Source organism: Cimex lectularius, unplaced genomic scaffold (assembly GCF_000648675.2).
Source record: "Cimex lectularius strain Harlan isolate CLEC.00 unplaced genomic scaffold, Clec_2.1 scaffold23, whole genome shotgun sequence".
NCBI lineage: Eukaryota > Metazoa > Arthropoda > Insecta > Hemiptera > Cimicidae > Cimex > Cimex lectularius.
Window position 1 is genome coordinate 1,424,459 of NW_019392690.1, and position 21,460 is coordinate 1,445,918.

Sequence of the window (21,460 nt, forward strand, 5' to 3'; positions counted from 1 at the left end):
AGTCAGTTTCCAAAAGTTTGGTGATTTTCTTCTGGTTATACATGATTATGGAGAACACAGGGACTACAGGGGCTCAGAGAGGGAACACGTTGGAGGAGATCAAAAGGATTATTTATATTCAGGCCTTTTCATTTACTTCATTGCGAACAGAGAGTATATTATCAAAGGTTGACTATTAACAATTTTTTTGTGTGTGTGTGTTATCTAAACTAAGACAAACCTCTTCACCCACCAAGCTTTAGGCACCTATAATTATCTTGTGTATGTAGTCACGGAACCCGAGGTGTACATAATGCTATTTGTTAGCTAAAATCTTTTCTTTTTTTAACAAGAAAATTTTAAAATAATATTCCCCTGTCTTACAACTTACCCGTTGTGGTGAATAATAATCAAACTTTTTTTTGAATTGTGAGACGTGTTCCTTGAGTCGGGTGAGCTTTCCTTTCCATAATCATGCGTCTTTTCAAGTTCAGTTTCACTAGTAGCATAGATTTACATAACATAAAAAAAGTCAATGAGTAATTAATCGAGCTCCCCTTCCAATAAACATACCTGTCATAATATAGTGAGACTAACTTGTTTAAATTATCTGGAGGCAGTAGTTTCTCACTCCTTTCAAACTGCAATTTTTTATCGTCACTAAAATGCAATAAACATTGATTAAATCTCATATTTTTTACTTCATGGAAAAATAAATTTCATACTCATAATATACTGTGAGTAGTCTTTTTGAAAATTTCGATTTTTCCTTTTCAGCATTGAATTTACAAATTGAAGAATTAATGCTATTAGAATCGTCCAATCTAAAACAACATAATATTTTTAAACATATATGTTGTTTTATAATTAATGTAATTATAAAATTAGTTAATAATGGATTTTATTTTAAACTGCCTGGAAACCTTTTCTAACATTAACCAGAAATATTAGTTGAAATTTTCTTACAGTGATTGAACAACTTACACGATTTCAGATTTTGGAAGAGAAAATGTAACAATTTCATGGGGCTTTTCCTTCCTGTATCAAACAATAATACAATTAGCAATTATGAATCTAAACTATTACATCAAAATTTATTAATTGAAACAATAACAAAATAATTTTTTTTTTTTTTTTAACAAGCTTTACTAATCTAAATTTTTTCTTCTGACCAAATCAATCAAATGAGTAATACAATGCAAGTACAGTGGTTGCTGCATAATCACCAGTCTATTTTTTCAGCTGTTCCAATGAGATTTTGTAGGACAGAACCAAATAGGCTTTTTCTTTATTTTTTCCTGGATAATTCATTGACTTTCTTTCGGTTAATCCATTCGATAAAAGAAGAAACAGGAAGTTTTTCTTCTGAGCGGGGTGACGGAATTTATTATTGCTGACCTGCTCCTTTCTGCACCCTTTTTCGAACTCAATCTCAAATAATATCCTTGAGTTTGGCTTGGAATTCTATCCAATACTTAATTCTGTTTACATATTTCTTCATATTTTTCCCCAAAATTGCAATTAAATGTTTTTGTCTTTTTGTATGTAATGATTAAAGCTAACATTCTTGGGATTTTGAGATTTGATAGGATGTGAGGGGGAAGTGTATTCGTCCATCTTTCCATTTCCAATACCTTGAGTAATGCCCTCTTCTTCCTGCTTCCTATTAAAAGCCCTGTAACTCTTTGGCCAGGAGTTCCTTCAACCCCTCCTCTTCTCCGGTTCTCTCCACCCTTATCCCAGACCCCCATACTACAGGTCACAGCAACACTAGAATATGTTAGGCTGCAGAGACCCTCTTCAGTTGCTCATGGGAAAAAACTAGAGCAGTATCATAACAGCAAATCTGCTGTAGGAAGGTTGTCTAAGTTAAATTGTACCTTGTACCATTTCAGAAATAAAGTTAAATTATTTATATTGAACAGGCTTTGAGTCTGACACCTGGGTTTTCTCTGGAAACCCAAGGGCATTCTACCCTCTACACCTTCCCCAATATTAAATCCTATCTGGCTGATAGATATTATAGAGTATGATAGTCCCTCAAGGTAGCATCCTCAGCCCACTCCTGTATATACTGATATTCCTTCCCAGCCCAACACCAGTACCTAATGTGATAACATTTCTATTCTTTGAATCCAATCTCGTTATAGCTTACCAAAACCTCCATACGCGCCATATTCCATTGAACAATGGATAAAAAAATAGCGAATCAAACTAAACACTGCAAAGTCCTAAAACATAATCTCACCCCTTCCCGTCATCATGTTGTCATCTGCTATTTGTGGCTGTATATGGATAAACGACTCACCTGGAATCTCCGTAAACGACTTAAAGAATAGAAATGAACCGACAATACTGATTACATAAAAGACTACTAGACAACAGATCTAAACTCTCCCTTGACAACAAAATACTCATATATAGAATTTGTAGTTGCATATTTTGTTTGCCACCACATATGATCGAGGAAATCCTATCTGAATCATGTATCTAGGAAGCCGTAGATTAAATTTTACAGAGCATATTTTTGCATATTTGATTAATATTGCATAAAATTGCATATTTGAACAATATCGCATATGAAGGATTTTTTTCATAAAATCGCATTTATTGCGCAAAATATTTAAAATATTATATTGGCTTTTTGAAGAAGTATAAAAAAAAATCTGTAAAAAAATAAGTTGACAAAAAGTGTGTTTAATCCGAAGAAAACAAACAGACCGCAATGATGGAAAGAGAATATTTTAGGAATACCGACAAAAGAATATAAAACCCCTTAGGTCTTATTTCAATATTCAATACTCTCAAATTTTAAGTAACCATAGGCACAACTTCACGGAAGACAATTTAGAGAAGTACTTGTTTATGAACATTAATTATACTCAATTAGTATAAAATATATAATTTAATTATGTAAGTGAGAAAATATTTTTGTTAAATGTAAATAAACTCTAAATACTTGTGAATTTTAATTATTTTTAGTTTTAAAGAGTTTTAATATATATTTTCTTTAATTATCTTTATTTCTGTTTAAAGGTATTATGATAGTAAAAAAATGGTTTACTGCATATCATTGAATATTTTAACATAATAATACTGCATATTATTGTATATTGTATATTTCAACTGCTATTTTATGGCATATTTTGGCAATTTTTACTGCATAAAAATCCAGTCTCTGCTAATATGCAACCATTAGGGACATACAACATAAAACTATGGGGTTCAACTAAACCTTTCTATCTCCACAGAATCCAGACCCTACAATCACAAATCCTTAGTTCCATCAACATCGCCTCATTTTATGTCTGCAACCACATCTTCAATAACAACCTAATTCCCTTTTTAAATCAAGTTGTAAAATCCATCCTCAAAAACTTCCATCCAACCTTCAATTCCACTCTAATCCCTATGTACAACTTTCCTCCTGATCTCTCCCCAATACTCCTTGATGTCTAAAAAGACCTGCTTTCAGAGAGTAAGAATGTAAGAGAGTAAGTGATGATTTCTGATTTAGATTAGGATAGCTTCTCTGCTTATTATATTTTCCCAGTTTTCTTTAGTATTATCTCGTTATCTATGTAACCCTTTGCACGTCATGCACATTGTTGCTCAATTATACAATTTAAAAAAAACATGTTATTTATTTGAACAATAGGGTGTCTTTACTTTGCCAAAGAACAACAAGAATTCTTAAATTAAATATCAAGTTGTCTTCTATTAAACTAAATTTAATTTGCTCTTTCTATACTTAAAACCGACTACTATTTGAATGTATGATATAAAAACTTACTCTATTTCGTGCTCCATATAAGAAAATGCTGTAAACTGAGTTGAATTTTCTTTCCTGTAATTGTACAAAAAAATAATAAATAAATAGATAAAATAAGTCATAATTGTGTAGTTTGTTTTAAATGAAACAGTATTAATGCATCAAAGCATTCATGTATTGAGTTGCCCAGAAAATAATGCAGACTTATAGTTATAAATAAAAACAATTAAATAAATGATTTTAAACATTTTTTGCTAATTAAAATACTGTCCATCACCCCTCAATACACTTCTCACCACGTGATGGCAACTTTTCTATACGCTATGAATAGAATTTTCAGTCTATTATTAACAAATTATGTAAACACATTTTCTAACGACTTTTGATCAATTTATTAATTTTTTATATTGTAAAATGTTGTCCAGGTCTCTGAAAGAAGTGTTGGTCAGTAGGTGAAAGTCTGGAGAATTGGGAGAGCAAGGCAACCTTTTTTTAAAACCAAGATCAAACAGTTGTCATGTTGTCACATGTGAGACATGGGGCCAAGCGTTATCATGTAATAGAATCGGCCTTTTCCAACTGACCTAAGATGGCTTCAATAATCCAAATTTCTGGTGCATTGCTTCAATTTGAGAGGAATACATTTCAGCATTGATTGTTTTACCTTTGAGTAGCTGAAATAACTCACCACAAATGAAGCCTCTTTTGTCACCATTGATGACTTGGTGGCTTTGGAAAATGTGATGCTGCTTCTCCTTTGTTGAGCCATTGTCCAAAATGTGTGATGTTATCTTAGAGAAACCACTTTTCATCAAAAATAACAATTCTATCCAGAAAAAGTTTCATTTCTTTTTGGGTAAAGAAGTGTTTCACAAACTTCATGATGATTTTTTTGACGGTCATTCAATGCACGTGGAGCTTTAGAGCTTTTTCACCTTTCCAATTGCCTTGGGATGGTCATAACAGGTCTATTTGCTAATTGAAAGATTCTCTTCAAGTTCGCAAACAGTTGTTCTGGGAATTTCTTCCAACAAAGCTTACAGAACATCATCATCAATGGAAGCAACCTGCCGACCTTCCAAAGGAATCTTATAGACTAAAGTCTCCCTCTCGAAATATTTTAAACCATTTCCGAACTGTACTCTTGCTCATACTGCCATTGCAAAATTACACAAAAATCACATGTAACTAAAGACTGAATTTTTCCCAAGTAATGAAATGCTAAAAGAATAAAAAGTGTGGACATTCATACAAAAGAATAATACATCCAACGTAAACAGTTTATCATATAGAGTACATGAAAACCTGCATTATTTTCTGGACAACCCAATAAAATATGTGACAAAGAAAGTAAAAAAATATGGAGTAATTGCCAATATGACGCTTTGTTATGTAAATTGTAACCTATTCAAACACCCTGCTAACAACAGTTTTGTTAATTTTTATATATACATATATTAATTCTATATTCTAAATAGGAAAAAATAAATTAATTAGAGCAGCATTGCAAAAAAGAAAATTGTACTTGGGGATTTCTTTCTTTGACCAACCAAATTGATTAAGTTGCATATTTTCACTGTTTCACAGAATAACATTCTTGAGATGTAGAGTTAGAAAGATGGAAAGATTTAAAGATGTATAGATAAATAGATGATAAAAAAGATAGAGAGAAAGAGAGAGGGGGGAGTAAAAGAGTTTTCTTCGCTATGTTTAACCAGGAAGACTGATCAGTCATGAAGGTTTAGCCCGTTCAAGCGCCGTGTCTTGCTAACAAGATTTTTGGTCACTTTTATTTGGGGTTTCATATTCATTAAAGAAAAAAATAAAATAAAAGCAGTATTGCAAAGGAAAACATAGTTGGGGATTTTTTCTCTTCGACCAACAGTCACATATTTTCACTGTTTCACAGAATAACATTCTTGAGATATATAGAGATATAGAGTTAGAGAGATAGATTCAAAGATGTATAGATCGATAGATAGTTAAATATAAAGATAGATAGATAAATAGATAGATAAATAGATAGATAGAGTAAAAGAGAGAAAGAGATAGATACAAACTGGATTATTTTATAATCCAGAGTCTCATTCATATACAACAAAAAGAGAAGAGAGAGAGTTCTTCGCTATGTTGAACCTGCAAGACTGATCAGTCATGAAGATTTTAATCTGTTCAAGCACCTTGCCTTGCTAACAAGATTTTTGGATTTCATATTTTTTTAAGAAAAAATAAATAAAGTAAAGTAGTATTGCAAAGAAGAAATTAGTGCTTCAGGAATTTCTTCCTTCAACCAACCAAATCTTGAAGGTCAACAACCATGTTTTCTCCATTTCACGGAAAAATGGTGAATCCTAGATGTTTCTGGTCTGTGAAATTAAAAAATACATCTAAACAGCATATTTCTATATTTAGCTTTATATTAATTCTAATTAAAATTTTCGCTGAATGTAATTCAACTAAATATGCACAAAATATTTTTAGGAATATTTATATGAAACATTCTTTATATTTATTATTATATTAGCTCTATGCTTACTTTACAATTATTTAATTTTTTCCCTTCATTTTCTTAGTTTTACTTTTATATTATTATATTTTATATATTGTATAATTCCATATTTAAACATTTTTGTACATTGGATTAATTCAGTAAAATATATTATTATTGATTATGTGAAAGCAAGGTATTTTAGTTTTACTGATCAAATATTTTGTTTAAACTATAATGTAAATAAACCAGGATATAAAAACACAAAATGATTACTTACTTAATACTTGGAGTTCTTGGTTTTGAAACAGTTTTCAGCATGGTTGCTTCTACATGCTTTGGTCGTTCAGCATACCTTAACATCGTTACAAATTATTAGAATTATTTCAACTTTAATTAAGTTGTTACAAAATGCATCAAGTACGTACATTGCACGTATGGGCGATTTTGATGAAACAGTCCCCATGATATTAGGCTGCTTTTGTTCGTTATGTGATGAACAAGTGGGTTTGAAACTTTTCGATGTTCCAGGTTCTCTGTATGATCTCGGACTCTTAGATGTACTCCTATAACAAAATTTCTAGTTAAAACTTCTTGTCATTAACATTTGACATTTTATTACTAGAAAAAAAATTCCGACTTAATTTACTAAATGACCAATGTACTAGCATAAAAACAATTTTTTTATTTATAAATATTTTTTTGGATTATAAAAACAATCAGCTACAAAACTAAATACTTTTCTTTGTTACCTATTGTCTTTGGTAACTATTTGTTTCTTTTCACAACTTGAATTCAGCACAGTTCTCTTAAAATCAGATTTTTCAGTTTTATCCACTTTTCTACAAATACAATCAATTACACATTTTCAAACCAGAACAGATAAAATCATTAATATTGTGGGTTAAGATCCAATTGTACGAAACATATGTACAAAAAACAAAGGTGTGTGTGAAAAATGTTGATACTTACTTCGTAGATATTTTAGATTTTTTATCTCCTTGCAATGACTGGCTACATGTATTATTTTGCACACCATATTGGGCAGTGGTACTTTCTCTACAAACGAGGACAATTTATTATTAACTAACTATTAACAAGTGATTTAAAATAAATTATAGAATATAATTAATTCACTACTGAATAATGATTTTTATAAGCTCAAATCTGTACATGCACATACAAACATCCACACATGTACAGAATTGAACCAATCACTTTTCACAGTCACCAGTGTTTCCAGCTTTTGTAATTGATAATAAACTACCAGCAGATCTCGAAAATCAGCCACAGGTAAAATAATAGGTGAGGTGTAAAATAAATATATAAATATATTTATTTATTTATTTCCTACATACTTACTTGTTTGATGGCTTTGAACCTTTCAGGACTGCACTTTCTGGAGTGGGAATAACTTGAAATCTATGTCTAAAAAAAAGTAAAAATGATAACCATTTGACTAACACTTCAATTAAAATACATACTTGGGGAAAGGTGTTGTTCTGTCACTTTTTTCTGCTGTTTTCCTGAAAAACAAAAAAAAAAAGGAAATAGGAAAATGTTTAAGTTAATGAGTTGATAAACAGTCAAAACTGAATTACCCCTGTTTATCTGATGTTTGGTCATGTTTTATAAAACCATCTTCTTTATTGCTATAAAAATCATCAGATCATTTACCAGATTTTTATCTGTTTTAAAATTCCTAATTTAATCTCTCCAGTAAAATGTATGTGAGTAACAAGTAGGGTATTTGTATGTAAAGTAAATTAAATCTAAGGAAAATAGAGAAATCTATGCAATACAAGTGAGCTCAACTAAAAGATGCCCACAAGATAGTGCACTATTCACCCTCTTAAATTGTGTCTATTGGCCAATGATCTCATAGAGATGCTAAACTTTAAAGGAATAGCATATCAAAGATTTACATACAGTACATTGAAAAGAAAATAGTATATTAGGTAAAACAATTTTCAGGGAGTTTGTAAGTACAATAAATCAATGGTACATAGAAACGGTGTCAAGCTGGGATTCTTCCATGAATACACCATATTTCACCAGATTCACGTGGGTGAACCAAAGGTCAGCAATTGAAATTTTCCTTGGGCATTATTGAAAAACAGTATACTCAATAGACTCATTATCCATGGGGTTATCAAGCATCACCGTGAGAACTTCAGAGAATAGGAAAAACTTCCAATTTCAGGTTTCAAAACATTTTATTTCATTTGCATACCAATCAAAGAGTTTCTGTATTGTGCCTACAGTCAATGTATGAACTTACATACTTTTTATAAAATTATTCAGAAATCGTGAGATGCGGTCTGGTGTGATGTAGGTTTCAGAAAAACATTTTCCTTATCGTGCCAACGTTTTGATCTTTATTGAGATCATCTTCAGGGCCTGGGATTTACAAACATTGTTTACATTTAACAAATATATTTAGGATGTGGAAAAGTGAATTTATACATGCAAAATATATTTTTTATTCAATCATAGTATTGTATAAATTCACTTTTCCACATCCTAAATGTATTTGTTAAATGTAAACAATGTTTGTAAATCCCAGGCCCTGAAGATGGGCTCAATAAAGATCGGAACGTTGGCACGATAAAGAAAATGTTTTTCTGAAACCTACATCATACCAGACCGCATCTCACGATTTCTGAATAATTATCGATTAACGGTCACTAATCACCACACATTTTTGTAAAATGTTACAATGTACAGTAAGTTACATAAAAATTTATTCTACACATGAAAACAATGTGTAAATATGTACATACATCAACAGGTATGTACAACAAAAAATATTAAGGGCCTAAAAATGATAAAACTCATCTTGGGAAGGGGACTGCGGATGATGATGCCTTTAAATCTAATGCCTTTACCAGTTGTTTGGTGTATCAGATGTGATTTGGCATTCTGCCATCATCAGTGGTGGGTTTGTTTACTTTATTTTCTTAAAAATTACCCTGGGGAAACAAAAACGTATAAATCGAACACTAAAATTCAGAAGCTAGACTAGAATTAGACCACCACATTTTAGATCCATTAAATGTGTGATAGTTAAGATTAACCAAACACTACATTGAATAGGGATGGCAGCTGTTTCATAAAGATATCATATTAGCCCTCGAGGTTCCAATATTTAAAAAAAATTGTAAGTACCCTGGATTGGAATTCAGGGCAATTTTCAGATTCAACCCAGACCATTAAAGGTGATTTGTTACTGTGTCAATGCTCTACCTGTTACAGCCACCAGCGCCACTATAAATTATTTCATTAGATTGCCTTCTTTTGGTTTTAAATGGTAAGTGGTCAGTAAACACTGTATTGAATCTGTTACACACAGTATAATACACATCCCGACTAATATATCTGTTGGATATAATTAAATAAATAGTAATTATAATATAATATTACATTTCAGTCTTCGAGTCATTTGGTCTGACTTCAGGTTGCCCAGAATCGTCGACCACATCCTTAATTGCAGTAGAGTTTTCAATTTGTAGATTTGGCTGTGTTTTTTCTTCCCCGTACTCAAACTTCTTTCTTATGTGCTGAGTAAGATTTTGACTCCAACCAGTTAAATGAGGTATTGCGCCTCTAATTGTTTGAAATAAATATTTCTCAGTGAGACCTGCTAATAAGTTATTCTCCCAAAATGTGTCATCCTCTGCGCTTTTCACAAGACTGCTGGTGCAAAAAGTTCATTTTTTAATTGATTTTATAACATTTTATATTATTTTTATTCAACCATTATTTCACAAAATGATACTTTATAATTTTTAAAGATTACATGTTTGACATTTCATAATTAAACTATAGTAAATTTAATTCAATTAAAATTTTTTAAAAAATACTAATTTTAATGTTTCAAAGCAATAAATACATCTATTTTCATCACTTTTATCTATCAGACTTTAAATTCAAATTTAACATAATATGTTAGACTTTTAAGATTTAGAAAGAAAAAGTGTTTAAGTAGCGAAACTGCATGAGTAAAAATTAACTGTTTTTTTAACACAATTAGCAATTTTTAAAAATCAAACTGCATGATTTTGTAAATACAAATTACAAGTAAGTTAAAGAATTATACCAACATAATACAAACACAATTTTTTAATCTGTTTACACCTCATTATTTATCTGAATCTTCAGAAAACACTCCACAAAATAATAAACCCCAAGGTAATAAAGAATTTTGTATGTTTACTACTAAATTATATAATTTAAGCACTTCATAAACCATAAAATGGTATATTACCATACTTCTAATAAAAGCGTAAATCAAAAATATTATTATACCTTTTATTTAATTGATTTTCATTGTTAGGTGCTGACGCTTCACTATTAGGTTGTTCAGAACCATGCTTTACAACTTTTTGGCTGAAACAAAGAATTAAATTTGCTAAAAAGATGTTATATAATATTAATGATCATTCTTAGAACATTATGATCAAATAAAACACCTTTCTTTATGTACATCGTTCTTATGTGAGTAGGTTTTGTTTTTAAATTTTAGTACATTCATTTTCTTATAAATAACAAACTTTATATGTTTATTAAATATCATTGTAAGATTAACTATCAGTAAAATATCAATTTTAGTCATGTAATTTAAGCTTTCTTTAAGTGAAAAAAATTGGACTATATGATTAAGTAATATTCCCATGTTAAATTATTAAATAATTAGCAAAACATATAAAGTATAATAAAATTTAGAATTGTTGAACTTTTATTTTACTGAATTACCTTGTAGCAGATTTATGAACTTTGTCAGTTGTAATGGATTGTGTTGTCGTAGGCTTCACAGCTTCCTTTACCGAATTTTTGATGGTGACATCTTTCCTAAAAGTTAAAAAAGGCAGGTGAAAATAAAGTTCTTAAATTTTAATTATCTATTTCTTTAAATTGTTAAAATAGCAGTGGGTTCAAGTACTCTCACTTTCTGCTGATTTATTTTTTCTAAAAGTAAGTAAACTACTGAAGGGCTTAATGTTCAACGCAATGTTGGGTGTTGCGGACGAAGGGTCAAACCACATTACAATACATTTTTCATATTACAATCAATATAAAGCCATGATCTCTTCAAGTATTCGAACCCAGAACCGCTAGCGTCAAATATGAAGTCGGACATCCAAACCACTTGGCCACAGCTATCCCCCGGGTTCTAACTTATTTTGTTCTATTTTTCTCTAACAGTTAAAGTCTGTGCATTAGGTGCACTCAGTGCACCATTGGGCAAAACTTGTTGGGGAGTGCTGGAAGGTCCATCTTCCAGGTACCCTTTCAGTATATTGTTTGGGCTATTGTGGACAAGTCACAAATTTCATAGTTTTTATCAGCTTTTGCTACGAATAAGTTTTTTTTATGGTTTTCCACCTGGTGCACTTTGTACACCATCGTGCATTATTATGTCAAAGTGAGTATTTTTGTTTTTATTACTTGAGATTATTACCTATTTTTTATTCATTACAAATTGAGCTGGGTTTATACTAATTACTGTACTCATTTTGTTAATAGAAAGAAGATATTTTTCACATGAATGTCTAAAAACATTGCTCCATTATAATAGGACTAAAGACCAATAAAGAGAGTGCAGAAGCAGTATTTCCAAGTGATCTTAATAATTTAAAATAATAATATTAATGATTCACGTCACATATGATGATCACATATCATAGGAATTCTTATATTTTGACAAAGAATTCAAAATTTCAAAAGGAATAAATATCAACCAAATCAGGTTTTTATGAAAAAAAAGAGGAAAATCAGTTGGTGCATGAAGTGCATTAGTGTGGACATATTGTGTAATCAACAAGCCGCATGGATTCAAGGGTTAACAGAAAATATAGCAAAAATATTCAATACCTTTGAGCAGATTTGTTTTCTTTTTCAATCAGAGTGCCTTTTGATGTATGAATATTTGGCTGTACAGATTCCTGTTTTTCGTTAACATTTTCCCTGCAAAAATTTAAAAAAGCAGGTTAAAAGAAAGTTCTGTGACATTAATAACATAAATATAGGAGAGAATGGGGTATTGCCGGTCACTTAACTTTCAGAAATTGCCCTATGTTCAATGGTTGAGATAGAAAGTTGTCATTACTGTAATTCAGTAGGAAAATTATTCTAGTTTCAGTTGCTACAGTCAGTCTTTTTTAATACATATTTATAAAATTTAAAACAAGTGGTTTGATTGACACCATCCTTCAACTGGCAATACCTCATTCTCTCATATATCATGAGCATATATACAGTATACAAAAAATACCTTTCTACTAAGTTATTCAGAGAATGTGAGCCTGATTCTTTATAAAAATCAATAGGTTCAGGTGAGCTTTCACATTCTGCTAATTTACTTTTTCTGTAAATAATTAATTTGCATATAAGAATTGTTTAGTACATTGTATACTATCATTTATTATATGACAAAAGTGAGAAGATATTTTAAGCAATCACACAAAACATGCAAAGACATGCAACCTTTGAACAGGTTTATTTTCTTTTTTGACTGGAGGGTCTTGTGATGTTTGAATATTTGGCTGCACAAATTCCTGTACGAACCGTTGTTCGGTAACATTTTCCCTATAAAAAAAAATTTAAAAAAAAAACAGGTGAAAAGAAAGCTATATTAATTAATTAATACCTTTCTACTGAGTTATTCAGACAATGTGTGCTAGATTCCTTAAAATAATCAGTAGGTTCAGGTGGGCTATCAGTTTCTGCTAATTTAATTTTTCTGTAAATAATTAATTTGCATATAAGAATTGTTTAGTACACTGTATCTTATCATTCATTATATGACAAAAAGTGAGAAGATATTTTAAGCAATCACACAAAACATGAAAAGATATGCAACCTTTGAACAGGTTTATTTTCTTTTTCGATTGGAGGGTCTTGTGATGTTTGAATATTTGCTTGCACAAATTCCAGTGCGAACCGTTCTTCGGTTACATTTTCCCTATAAAAAAATTTAAAAAAGCAGGTGAAAAGAAAGCTATATTAATTAATTAATACCTTTCGACTGAGTTATTCAGACAATGTGTGCTAGATTCTTTAAAATAATCAGTAGGTTCAGGTGGGTTATCGGTTTCTGCTAATTTGTTTTCCCTGCAAACATAAGTAAAGGTGCAACATGTAAGAATTGCATAGTACACTAATATGATGTGAAAAATATTATTTTTTTAAATTAATTAATTAATTTTTTTTTTTTTTTTAAGAAACATGCTTTTTCTTTGTGTATACACAAAACAGAATGAATATGCAATACCTTTGAACAGATTTATTTTCTTTTGCAATTGGAAGGTCTTGTAATGTTGGAATATTTGGCTGCACAAATTCCTGTACAGATGGTTTTTTGGTAACATTTTCGCTGCAACAATTATAAAAAGAAAAAAAAAGGACAGCATTTAAAAAAAAAATTAAATTATTTAGAGAATATGAGTTTTCCTTAAAAGAAGAAATAGGTTTGTATAAGGATTCACATTCTATTTTATTTTTCCTTAACAACATTTGATGTTAATTTGTATATAAGAATTGTGAATTGCATTAAATCCTGTTAGAGAAATAGAGAATATACATATTTCATCCAACATATGATTAAATACACAATATAAAACATAATTTGTATTACCTTTGAGCAGCTATGTGCACTTCGTCAGTTGTAGTAAGTTGAGATATTTGAACATGAGGTTGTTCAGCATCTTGCATAGAAATTTTGTTGATAAAATTTTGCCTACAAAAATTTAAAAAGGCAGGTGACATGTATATAATGTTAATAATCTATTTAAAAAAGTAAGTGTTAAAATAAACCTTTCTACTGGATTATTCAAACACTGTGAGTCAGATTCCTTAACAGTAACAGTCGGGTCAATTAATCTTTCCGCTGATTTATTTTTTCTACAAATAATTAATGTTGGTTTATTATAAAAATTGCAAATCGTGTCAAAAAATAGAGAGTACTTTATTGCACACAAGGACACACAATATAAAAAAAATAAACATTACCTTAGAGCAGTCAAGTATACTTTGTCAGTTGTAATGGACTGTGTTACTTGAGTAGTAGGCTGCACAGCATCCCGTATAGAAATTTTGTTGATATTTTCCCTGCAAAAATTTAAAACGCAAAATAAATGGTTATATATATAAAAATTATGGTTATATATAAAAAGAACAGTGTTAGCTTATTAAAGCTAATATTATTTCCGAATAGGCTGAATTTGTCATACAACATTGTAGATGTTGCCCAGTGACAACACTCACACTGACACCTTGTCACTTGTCACTCGCTGAGAAGGTCTCAGGGCCACTTCCACTTCAATTTTTTGGAGGATTTTCTGGTAGAATTGGAAGTGATAATCGTACTCGTAGATTATTGTGGATGCTCAGTGGTTGATGAAATTTTTTGCACAGGGTTTTGATGAGGTCATGTACAGGGATGTGAAGATCATTATGAATTGTATGATTTGAGAATTTATAACTTGATGGAGAATTTTTGACTGATTTGATTGGGGACAATGGAAACCTTATGACCAGAGAGGTCTTATTATTGTGTTTGTAAATTAAACGTTTATTTTCTATATCTAATTTTGATCGTAAATTATTGTTTCAATCATTTAAAAGGTGGGTTTGTTTCTTGTCTTTTTAGTCTTGTTTGGGGATTATAAGTCAATCATTTATCCATGAAAAGTCCAAAATAATGGACAGTGTCAGTGGTAGGCAACGGTGTTCCATAGATATTCACTGGAGGCATTACTGTCATACAAGGTAAAATTTAACTATACACTTTTCATCAGTTTATTTTCATTCTTTATTTTGTCAACCGTACCAATAATCAATTGAAACAAAATATATATGTTAAATTAAACACCTTTCAGTTGGGTTTTTCAGGGAATATAAGCTGCCAGATTCTTTAGCAGAAGCAATGGGCTCAAGTAGGCGGCTTTCATTTTCCACTAATATATTTTTTCTGTAAATAATTTAAACAAGAATTAAACTGTCTGAATATGTCAAAAAGAGAGACTACATATTAAAACACACACACACACACACACTTTCTAACTAACTCTATGGAATAATGGTTAAGGTGTTATGATACTTAATATCATGGAAGATCCTGAGTAGAAATAGAGGTGGCGAATCCCTATTAAAAATATAAAAATATGCTGTACCTTTGAGCCGACTTATTTTCCTTTTCAATTATAGTGGCTTGTGCTGTTTGAATATTAGGCTGAACAGAATCCTGTTGTATAGAAATATTTTTAGCTACATTTTCCCTACAACAATTTAAAAATACTGATGAAAAAATGTTCTGCAATGTCAATAATCAATAAAAACAATAACAAAGCGTTAAACTTAAACAAACACCATTCCATGAGATTACAGTCGCCAGGTTTCTCAGAAGAAGCGTTGGGTTCACCTAAGCTCTCATTTTCTGCTAATTTATTTTTCCTGTAAGCAGTTAATTTGTATGGCTTTAATGTAAGAAGCATGTATACTAATTAAATTACAATAAATTAGATTATATATGTTATAACAAACATTTAAAAAATTTTCACAATATGCCTTACCTATCAGCAGATTTTTCTTTTTCTACTGAATTGGCTACTGATGTCTGAATATTCGGCAGTATAGAAGTTTTTTTTACATCCTTTTCCCTACAAAAATTAGAAAATTTTCAATGAAAACTATGTTTAACTAATAAAAAAAAAGTAAAATACCTATCAACTGGATCATTTAAAAAATGTAAGTTGGACTCCTTGGAAAAAACAATAGGTTTATGCAAGCTTACACCTTCCACTAATTTATTTAATCTAAAAACAATTCATTTTAAAAAGATATACAATAAATTATTGACATACGGTCAGTAAAATAAATTCCACAATCTAATTTCACTTAATATTTTTGTTATATGTTCTTTTGAGGATAAAAACACACTTAAAATATCATTTCAGGATTTACACGCACTTTGTTTTAATCTTCTGAATGTAGACAAAAATGGTTTTATGTTATTTTATATTTTCAAATTTGATCAATACTGCTTTATTTAACGTGAAAGTTCAATTCACCACAATGGAAATTTGCCGGGAGATAAGACAGTTAATTGTTGGCCACAAAGCTTTAGGGAAATCTTCATACTAAAAGTGTGTTTGAAGTACAGAATGTGATTAGAAATTATAGTGCAACAGGTTGCATTGCAAGCAGAATTAGATTAGGACAGCCAAAAAAACTCCAGTACCATCATGACTATGCCATCCTATGAATTGCACATAAAAATCCAATATCAAGTGCTCCTACAATAGTTGCTACTTTACTACAGGATTAAAACATTGATGTAGCATATCAAACTGATGTAAAAAATAAAAAATAAAAATAAACTCAAATCACAATCTGCCCACAAAAAATTTCAAGCAAAGTAAGCGAGCTGGCATTTACAGAAATACCTTTAAGCCTACTAGCTTTAGGAACAATTTATTTTCAATCAATATTTTAGTAGTGAAGGCAATGTTAGTATGTGGAGATGAAAAACGAAGTTATGAAATTAAAGAACTTATACCCCACATTTAAACATAGAGGAGGGATCATGATTTGGAGTTCTATGTCTGCAACTCAAGTAGGCAACTTAAAGACAATTGAAGGAATAAATGGATCAATGTATGTATATTGATATTCCAAAGAGAATCTGCGACCTAGTGTTATCAAGTTAGGCTTAGGATTGAATTTTATTTGTCAGCATGTTAATGATCCTAATCATTGTGCCATAAATGTTGAAGAATGGTTCCTATACAACACTACACTTCCATTAAAAACTTCACCGCAATCATTCAGTTTGAACCCAATAGTACACCTCTCACAGAATGTGAAAAAAATTGTGTTTTTTTTCTTGCAAACATTATGCTACTTTTTTTTAAACATTATTTTCTTTTGTACGGATAAAGTGGTTAAAATAAACTTCAAAATACACCTATATTTATAGACCTATATTTAAATAAATAAATTTATATTTTCAAAACGTAATTTTGCCATTTGTTTTTAACCACTTTTTTGTTATTAATACTAAGTTTTATAAAGTTAGTAAAAAAAGTCTGTATAAACTTTTTTTTACTGACTGTATAAAACTTAGTAAGCTTTCTCTGATTAAATTACCTTCGAGCAGATTTTTCTTTTTCAACTGTAGCAATTTGTGGTGGTTGAATATTACTCTGTAGAGAATCCTGTATAGAACCTTCATCAGAAACATTTTGCCTATGGAAATTTTAAAAAGGCATGTGAAAATTTATTAAAAAGTTAGTATTAATACAAATCCTATATGAATAATACAAAAAAAAAGATAGAAACTACAATAAAGTGAAACATTTTTCAACCTTGGTACACAATAATTATTACAATCAGTTAAATTGGTTTTTGGTTTTTCAGAACCATCTTTTAAAAACTTTGTGGTAAAAGTTTGCCTATGAAATTAAATGTTTATGTTAATAATACGTTAAAATCAAGCAGAAAAAAGTACAGTTGAACTTGCTTGAACCCAGGTTGTAAAATTTGTTTCTCGCTAGTACTAATGGTTCCAAATAAAATTTCATATTCTGACATTTCATGATTCCTAAAAGCAATAACTTTTTCATATAAATGTTTAAAATTAAATTTCATATGAATATGATTTAAAAAAAAACTAGTAATGAATGAAGTAAATGTTTACTGGGACTTCCTTCGGGCAAAGTTATTTTCTGGTGTAGGAGATTTGGATTGTTCCCAATTACTCAAAGCAATGTTATTGTAATAGCACTGTTTAAAAAAATCGATTAAAAATGTGGATTCTTGAGGGTTTCTGCAATACCAATTACTGTTAAAATATGAAGTGGAATACAATTACAAGAAATAAAATACCGTTGGTCTTGTTTAATCCCAGGAAGATGACTAAATCCCTTGATAGGTTGAACAGGTTCTTTTTGCAACTGACAATTTCCACATTTGGGCAATGTATTTTCCCTATATAATAATTTTTTTTAAATTTTATTTTCTGCTTGTAGGTATGAATGAAAGAAACAAGTACATAAACAAAGTTTCAATCAGTATAGAAGTACCTTTGAGCAAGCTTATTTTCATTTTCAAATGTCAGGGGAGCTTTTGACACATTATCAGACAGTGTACATTTATAGTTAGCTTGCCTAGTAATAATATTTAAAACAGTCAATACGAGGTTCTACATTTATTGTTAACCTTAAAAAACAAAGCTATCATATTTAAAATAAAACACCTTTTTGATTGTTCGTTCTCCGGAAATGAAATAAGCTTTTTAGATGTACCAATAGGTTTTGGTATTATAGCATTTTCTTGAATTTTACATTTCCTAAAATTATTAATTTTTAATTATATGATTAAATATTGTGTGATAATAGTTTTAAATTGTAAAATGTTGTAAAGCCAATAACCACCATTGAGCAGGCTTAAGTTCATTTTCAAATTTAAGTGGAGCATTTGGCGCATTATCAGACTGTTTGCAATCATGGTTAGAAGCTTGCCTAGTAATAATATTCAAAACGGTCAATACGAGGTTCTGCATTTATTATTAGCCTTGGAAGACAATGCTATGAAATTTAAAAACCATACCTTTTTAATTGTTCATTCTCCGGAAATGAAATAAGCTTGTTAGATGTACCAGCAGTTTCAGGTATTATTGCATTTACTTGCATTTTACATTTCCTAAAATTATTTATTTTTTAATTAAATGATTAAATATCATGTGATATCCTATTTAAACTGTAAAATGTTCTAAACATGATAACTACCTTTCCGCAAATTGATTTTCATTTTCAGGTATAGCACCTTGTGACACGATATTACTAGCTGGTTCTTTATTAAGGCTAGATATGTCATGAGTAGAACTATGACTAAAAATAAAAATATATAATATATACGTTCCCTGAGAACAGGTAGTAATTAATTATATTTGTGTCATGTTTATTTTTGTCAATTATTGGTTTGCAAAGAACTTATCACAGATTATTTTTACAAGCCTTTTGTTTTTTGTTTTTTTATTATTTTTAAATCTCAATAATAATTTATTTTATTGCAGCCTACATAATTTTTGCTTCAGTTTTCCTTATAATGTTATAGAATAATACTTTGTATGTTGAAAATTTAATTGGGGTAAAACATACCTTTTTAATGTCTGCTGATTTGGATGAAGTATGTCATCTGAATGTTGGTCGACATTACCTGAAAAGGTATCTGATTGTTTCGCTTCCATGGCTTTCATACTAAAAATGTTTTTATTTATTAAACTGAAGCAATTTTTTAAAAAAAAGTGTTAACTTTTTATTACTCATCGAGGGCAGTCGGCTGAATTTGTGATCCACTATGGTCCTCAATTCTTTCTTCACTGAAATGTTAACTAATATAAATTGATAAGGCACAAAATTAAATGATTTTTAATTTGAGGCAATTACTTGTTAGCACCCCTTGAAGGAGCTGCCATGCTTTCACTATCCATCATTCTCCAAAATTAAAACCTGGATCATTTTATTGTTCAATTAGTTCATTTTACATGCACATAAGGAAAAATGCTTATTAAACCTTGGGTCTATCGGCCTAGTCAAAACGCGGTACTGGGTATCACCCTCATGAATTTCACACTTATTTGGCTAAAAATATGTCTGTCTACTCTATTTTCTAGTCAAATCATTTATATACCAAGAATCTAAATTAAAATATTTTATGTTATAAATATGTAGTTCTCAATAGTTACTTTAAAAAAATTGTATTTCAAATAATTAGCTTTCACTTTGAGGTGTTCTCAATCAATGCAGTGTGTTAATACTCTGAACTTTATTTTAAAAACACAGAATGGTCATCCATTTTTAATATAGATAATAACTTTTTTTTGGACCTTACTCTTTAAGTTTTGGCCGCGTACTTAAATGTAACATTAGGTAGGATTGTCAAGAAAGGACTAGATGGAGTCGACCCAGCAGCAACGGATGAGCCGGGATAAAAGGTGGGCTGATCCTCTTTTGTGTAAAATCAATTTATGCAATTACTATGATAGTCACTATGGAGATGTGGATAAAAATCATTTACATTGAACTATCCATGGAAAAGTCCACATCGCTTAGATCACTGGAGCCGTACATTCTCCTCGTCCCACCGCCGACCAAAAACCTTGGTCTAAGATTTCCAAAAGAAAACACACCCTCATACATTTATAATATAAAAAAATATTGTAAAAAAAGTTTTTAAGGATAAAAAACCCATATAAAATTCAACTTTCACATTTACAGAAATGATGTGAAAAAAATATGTTCTCTTTCCCAGATATGTAGCAAGTACACTGCTGAAATAATTGCGATCAATAAATGCCTAAATATTGTAAGCTCTAACAACACTGCCTTGGTGATTTGTATAGATGCCCTTTCTACATCTAGCTATCAAAAATAAATTTTCTGTTAATCCCAGAATACAAGAGATATTACTTGCTCTAAAAGATCACACAAAATCAGTAGTTAATTTTTATGGATCCCAGGTCACTGTGGTAGCGAAATGTGCTGCATCAAAGGGTACTTCCATCTTGGAGGTGCCTAGCACAGACTCTGCAGTTTTTCTGAAGGAATTTGGAATGGTGAAACATCGAGGAAAACAAACTCATTGTCAAAACAACAATGGAGATGTCAAAAAATGGGGTACGGCAATGCAAAAATCACTGAAAGAGGAAAAAATTGGCTTGGCATAGGTCACATAAGATTGATCGGTCGTCTCATGACCAGAGTGCTTCCTCCAGAATGCACAATTTTCGGTGAAGTAATCAAGCATATTCTGACATCATGTAGAAACTACAAAGACTTTACAGTCAAATATAGGCTTGCAAATAATGTGCCCAAAATTATGAAAGATTCCCCATCTTACATCACAAAGCTGTTTGAGTTCATTACTGAATCTGAATTGATAAATAAATTTTGACAAACAAAGAGTGAAAGGAAAGTGAGATGGCTTTGAGTTAGGGGAAGTGTCCTTGCCTCTCCTCACTCATCTCATTCTCTTATATAGAATCAAGGCAGTTTTAAAGGCTTTAAAAAAGAAAAAAGTACAATGTTTAATATATTTTGTAATTAATTTGTTGATAATATGACTGCTTAAAAAAACATCTGCCAACATCTGGGCAAAATCAATTTGTTAAATTAATGTAAAATCGTTCGCTAATTATTTTTTCCAGATGAACTACAGTC

At 30.3% G+C, this 21,460-nt stretch overlaps 1 protein-coding gene across 49 annotated transcripts in view; it reads right to left on the reverse strand.

Annotated features, from left to right (window-relative positions):
* LOC106661257 overlaps positions 1 to 21,460 on the reverse strand; it is a 59,783-nt gene that overhangs the window by 37,595 nt on the left and 728 nt on the right. For 30 of the 49 annotated variants that reach the window (XR_002910082.1, XR_002910081.1, XR_002910080.1 and 27 more), the window contains exons 2-42: positions 19,688 to 19,750; positions 19,564 to 19,620; positions 19,400 to 19,498; positions 19,028 to 19,129; positions 18,849 to 18,941; positions 18,674 to 18,760; positions 18,496 to 18,588; positions 18,323 to 18,406; positions 18,126 to 18,227; positions 17,938 to 18,081; positions 17,388 to 17,486; positions 15,962 to 16,054; positions 15,812 to 15,898; positions 15,609 to 15,692; positions 15,413 to 15,517; positions 15,112 to 15,210; positions 14,250 to 14,348; positions 14,055 to 14,141; positions 13,876 to 13,977; positions 13,513 to 13,620; positions 13,260 to 13,352; positions 13,102 to 13,203; positions 12,889 to 12,981; positions 12,726 to 12,827; positions 12,514 to 12,606; positions 12,114 to 12,206; positions 10,995 to 11,090; positions 10,548 to 10,628; positions 9,663 to 9,935; positions 7,841 to 7,891; positions 7,724 to 7,765; positions 7,602 to 7,667; positions 7,212 to 7,298; positions 6,992 to 7,081; positions 6,668 to 6,805; positions 6,520 to 6,594; positions 3,773 to 3,826; positions 964 to 1,017; positions 705 to 803; positions 553 to 639; positions 371 to 478 (exon numbers count right to left, since the gene is read on the reverse strand). Coding sequence is in view for 2 of the 49 variants with exons in the window: in XM_024225888.1 (XP_024081656.1) it covers positions 371 to 478; positions 553 to 639; positions 705 to 803; positions 964 to 1,017; positions 3,773 to 3,826; positions 6,520 to 6,594; positions 6,668 to 6,805; positions 6,992 to 7,081; positions 7,212 to 7,298; positions 7,602 to 7,667; positions 7,724 to 7,765; positions 7,841 to 7,891; positions 9,663 to 9,935; positions 10,548 to 10,628; positions 10,995 to 11,090; positions 12,114 to 12,206; positions 12,514 to 12,606; positions 12,726 to 12,827; positions 12,889 to 12,981; positions 13,102 to 13,203; positions 13,260 to 13,352; positions 13,513 to 13,620; positions 13,876 to 13,977; positions 14,055 to 14,141; positions 14,250 to 14,348; positions 15,112 to 15,210; positions 15,413 to 15,517; positions 15,609 to 15,692; positions 15,812 to 15,898; positions 15,962 to 16,054; positions 17,388 to 17,486; positions 17,938 to 18,081; positions 18,126 to 18,227; positions 18,323 to 18,406; positions 18,496 to 18,588; positions 18,674 to 18,760; positions 18,849 to 18,941; positions 19,028 to 19,129; positions 19,400 to 19,498; positions 19,564 to 19,620; positions 19,688 to 19,734 (3,848 nt within the window). In the remaining 47 variants the exon portion in view is untranslated. Of the gene's footprint in view, positions 1 to 370; positions 479 to 552; positions 640 to 704; positions 804 to 963; positions 1,018 to 3,772; positions 3,827 to 6,519; positions 6,595 to 6,667; positions 6,806 to 6,991; positions 7,082 to 7,211; positions 7,299 to 7,601; positions 7,668 to 7,723; positions 7,766 to 7,840; positions 7,892 to 9,662; positions 9,936 to 10,547; positions 10,629 to 10,994; positions 11,091 to 12,113; positions 12,207 to 12,513; positions 12,607 to 12,725; positions 12,828 to 12,888; positions 12,982 to 13,101; positions 13,204 to 13,259; positions 13,353 to 13,512; positions 13,621 to 13,875; positions 13,978 to 14,054; positions 14,142 to 14,249; positions 14,349 to 15,111; positions 15,211 to 15,412; positions 15,518 to 15,608; positions 15,693 to 15,811; positions 15,899 to 15,961; positions 16,055 to 17,387; positions 17,487 to 17,937; positions 18,082 to 18,125; positions 18,228 to 18,322; positions 18,407 to 18,495; positions 18,589 to 18,673; positions 18,761 to 18,848; positions 18,942 to 19,027; positions 19,130 to 19,399; positions 19,499 to 19,553; positions 19,633 to 19,687; positions 19,751 to 21,460 lie in introns of all 49 variants that reach the window. The other 19 variants (XR_002910048.1, XR_002910047.1, XR_002910045.1 and 16 more) reach the window with 19 other exon arrangements.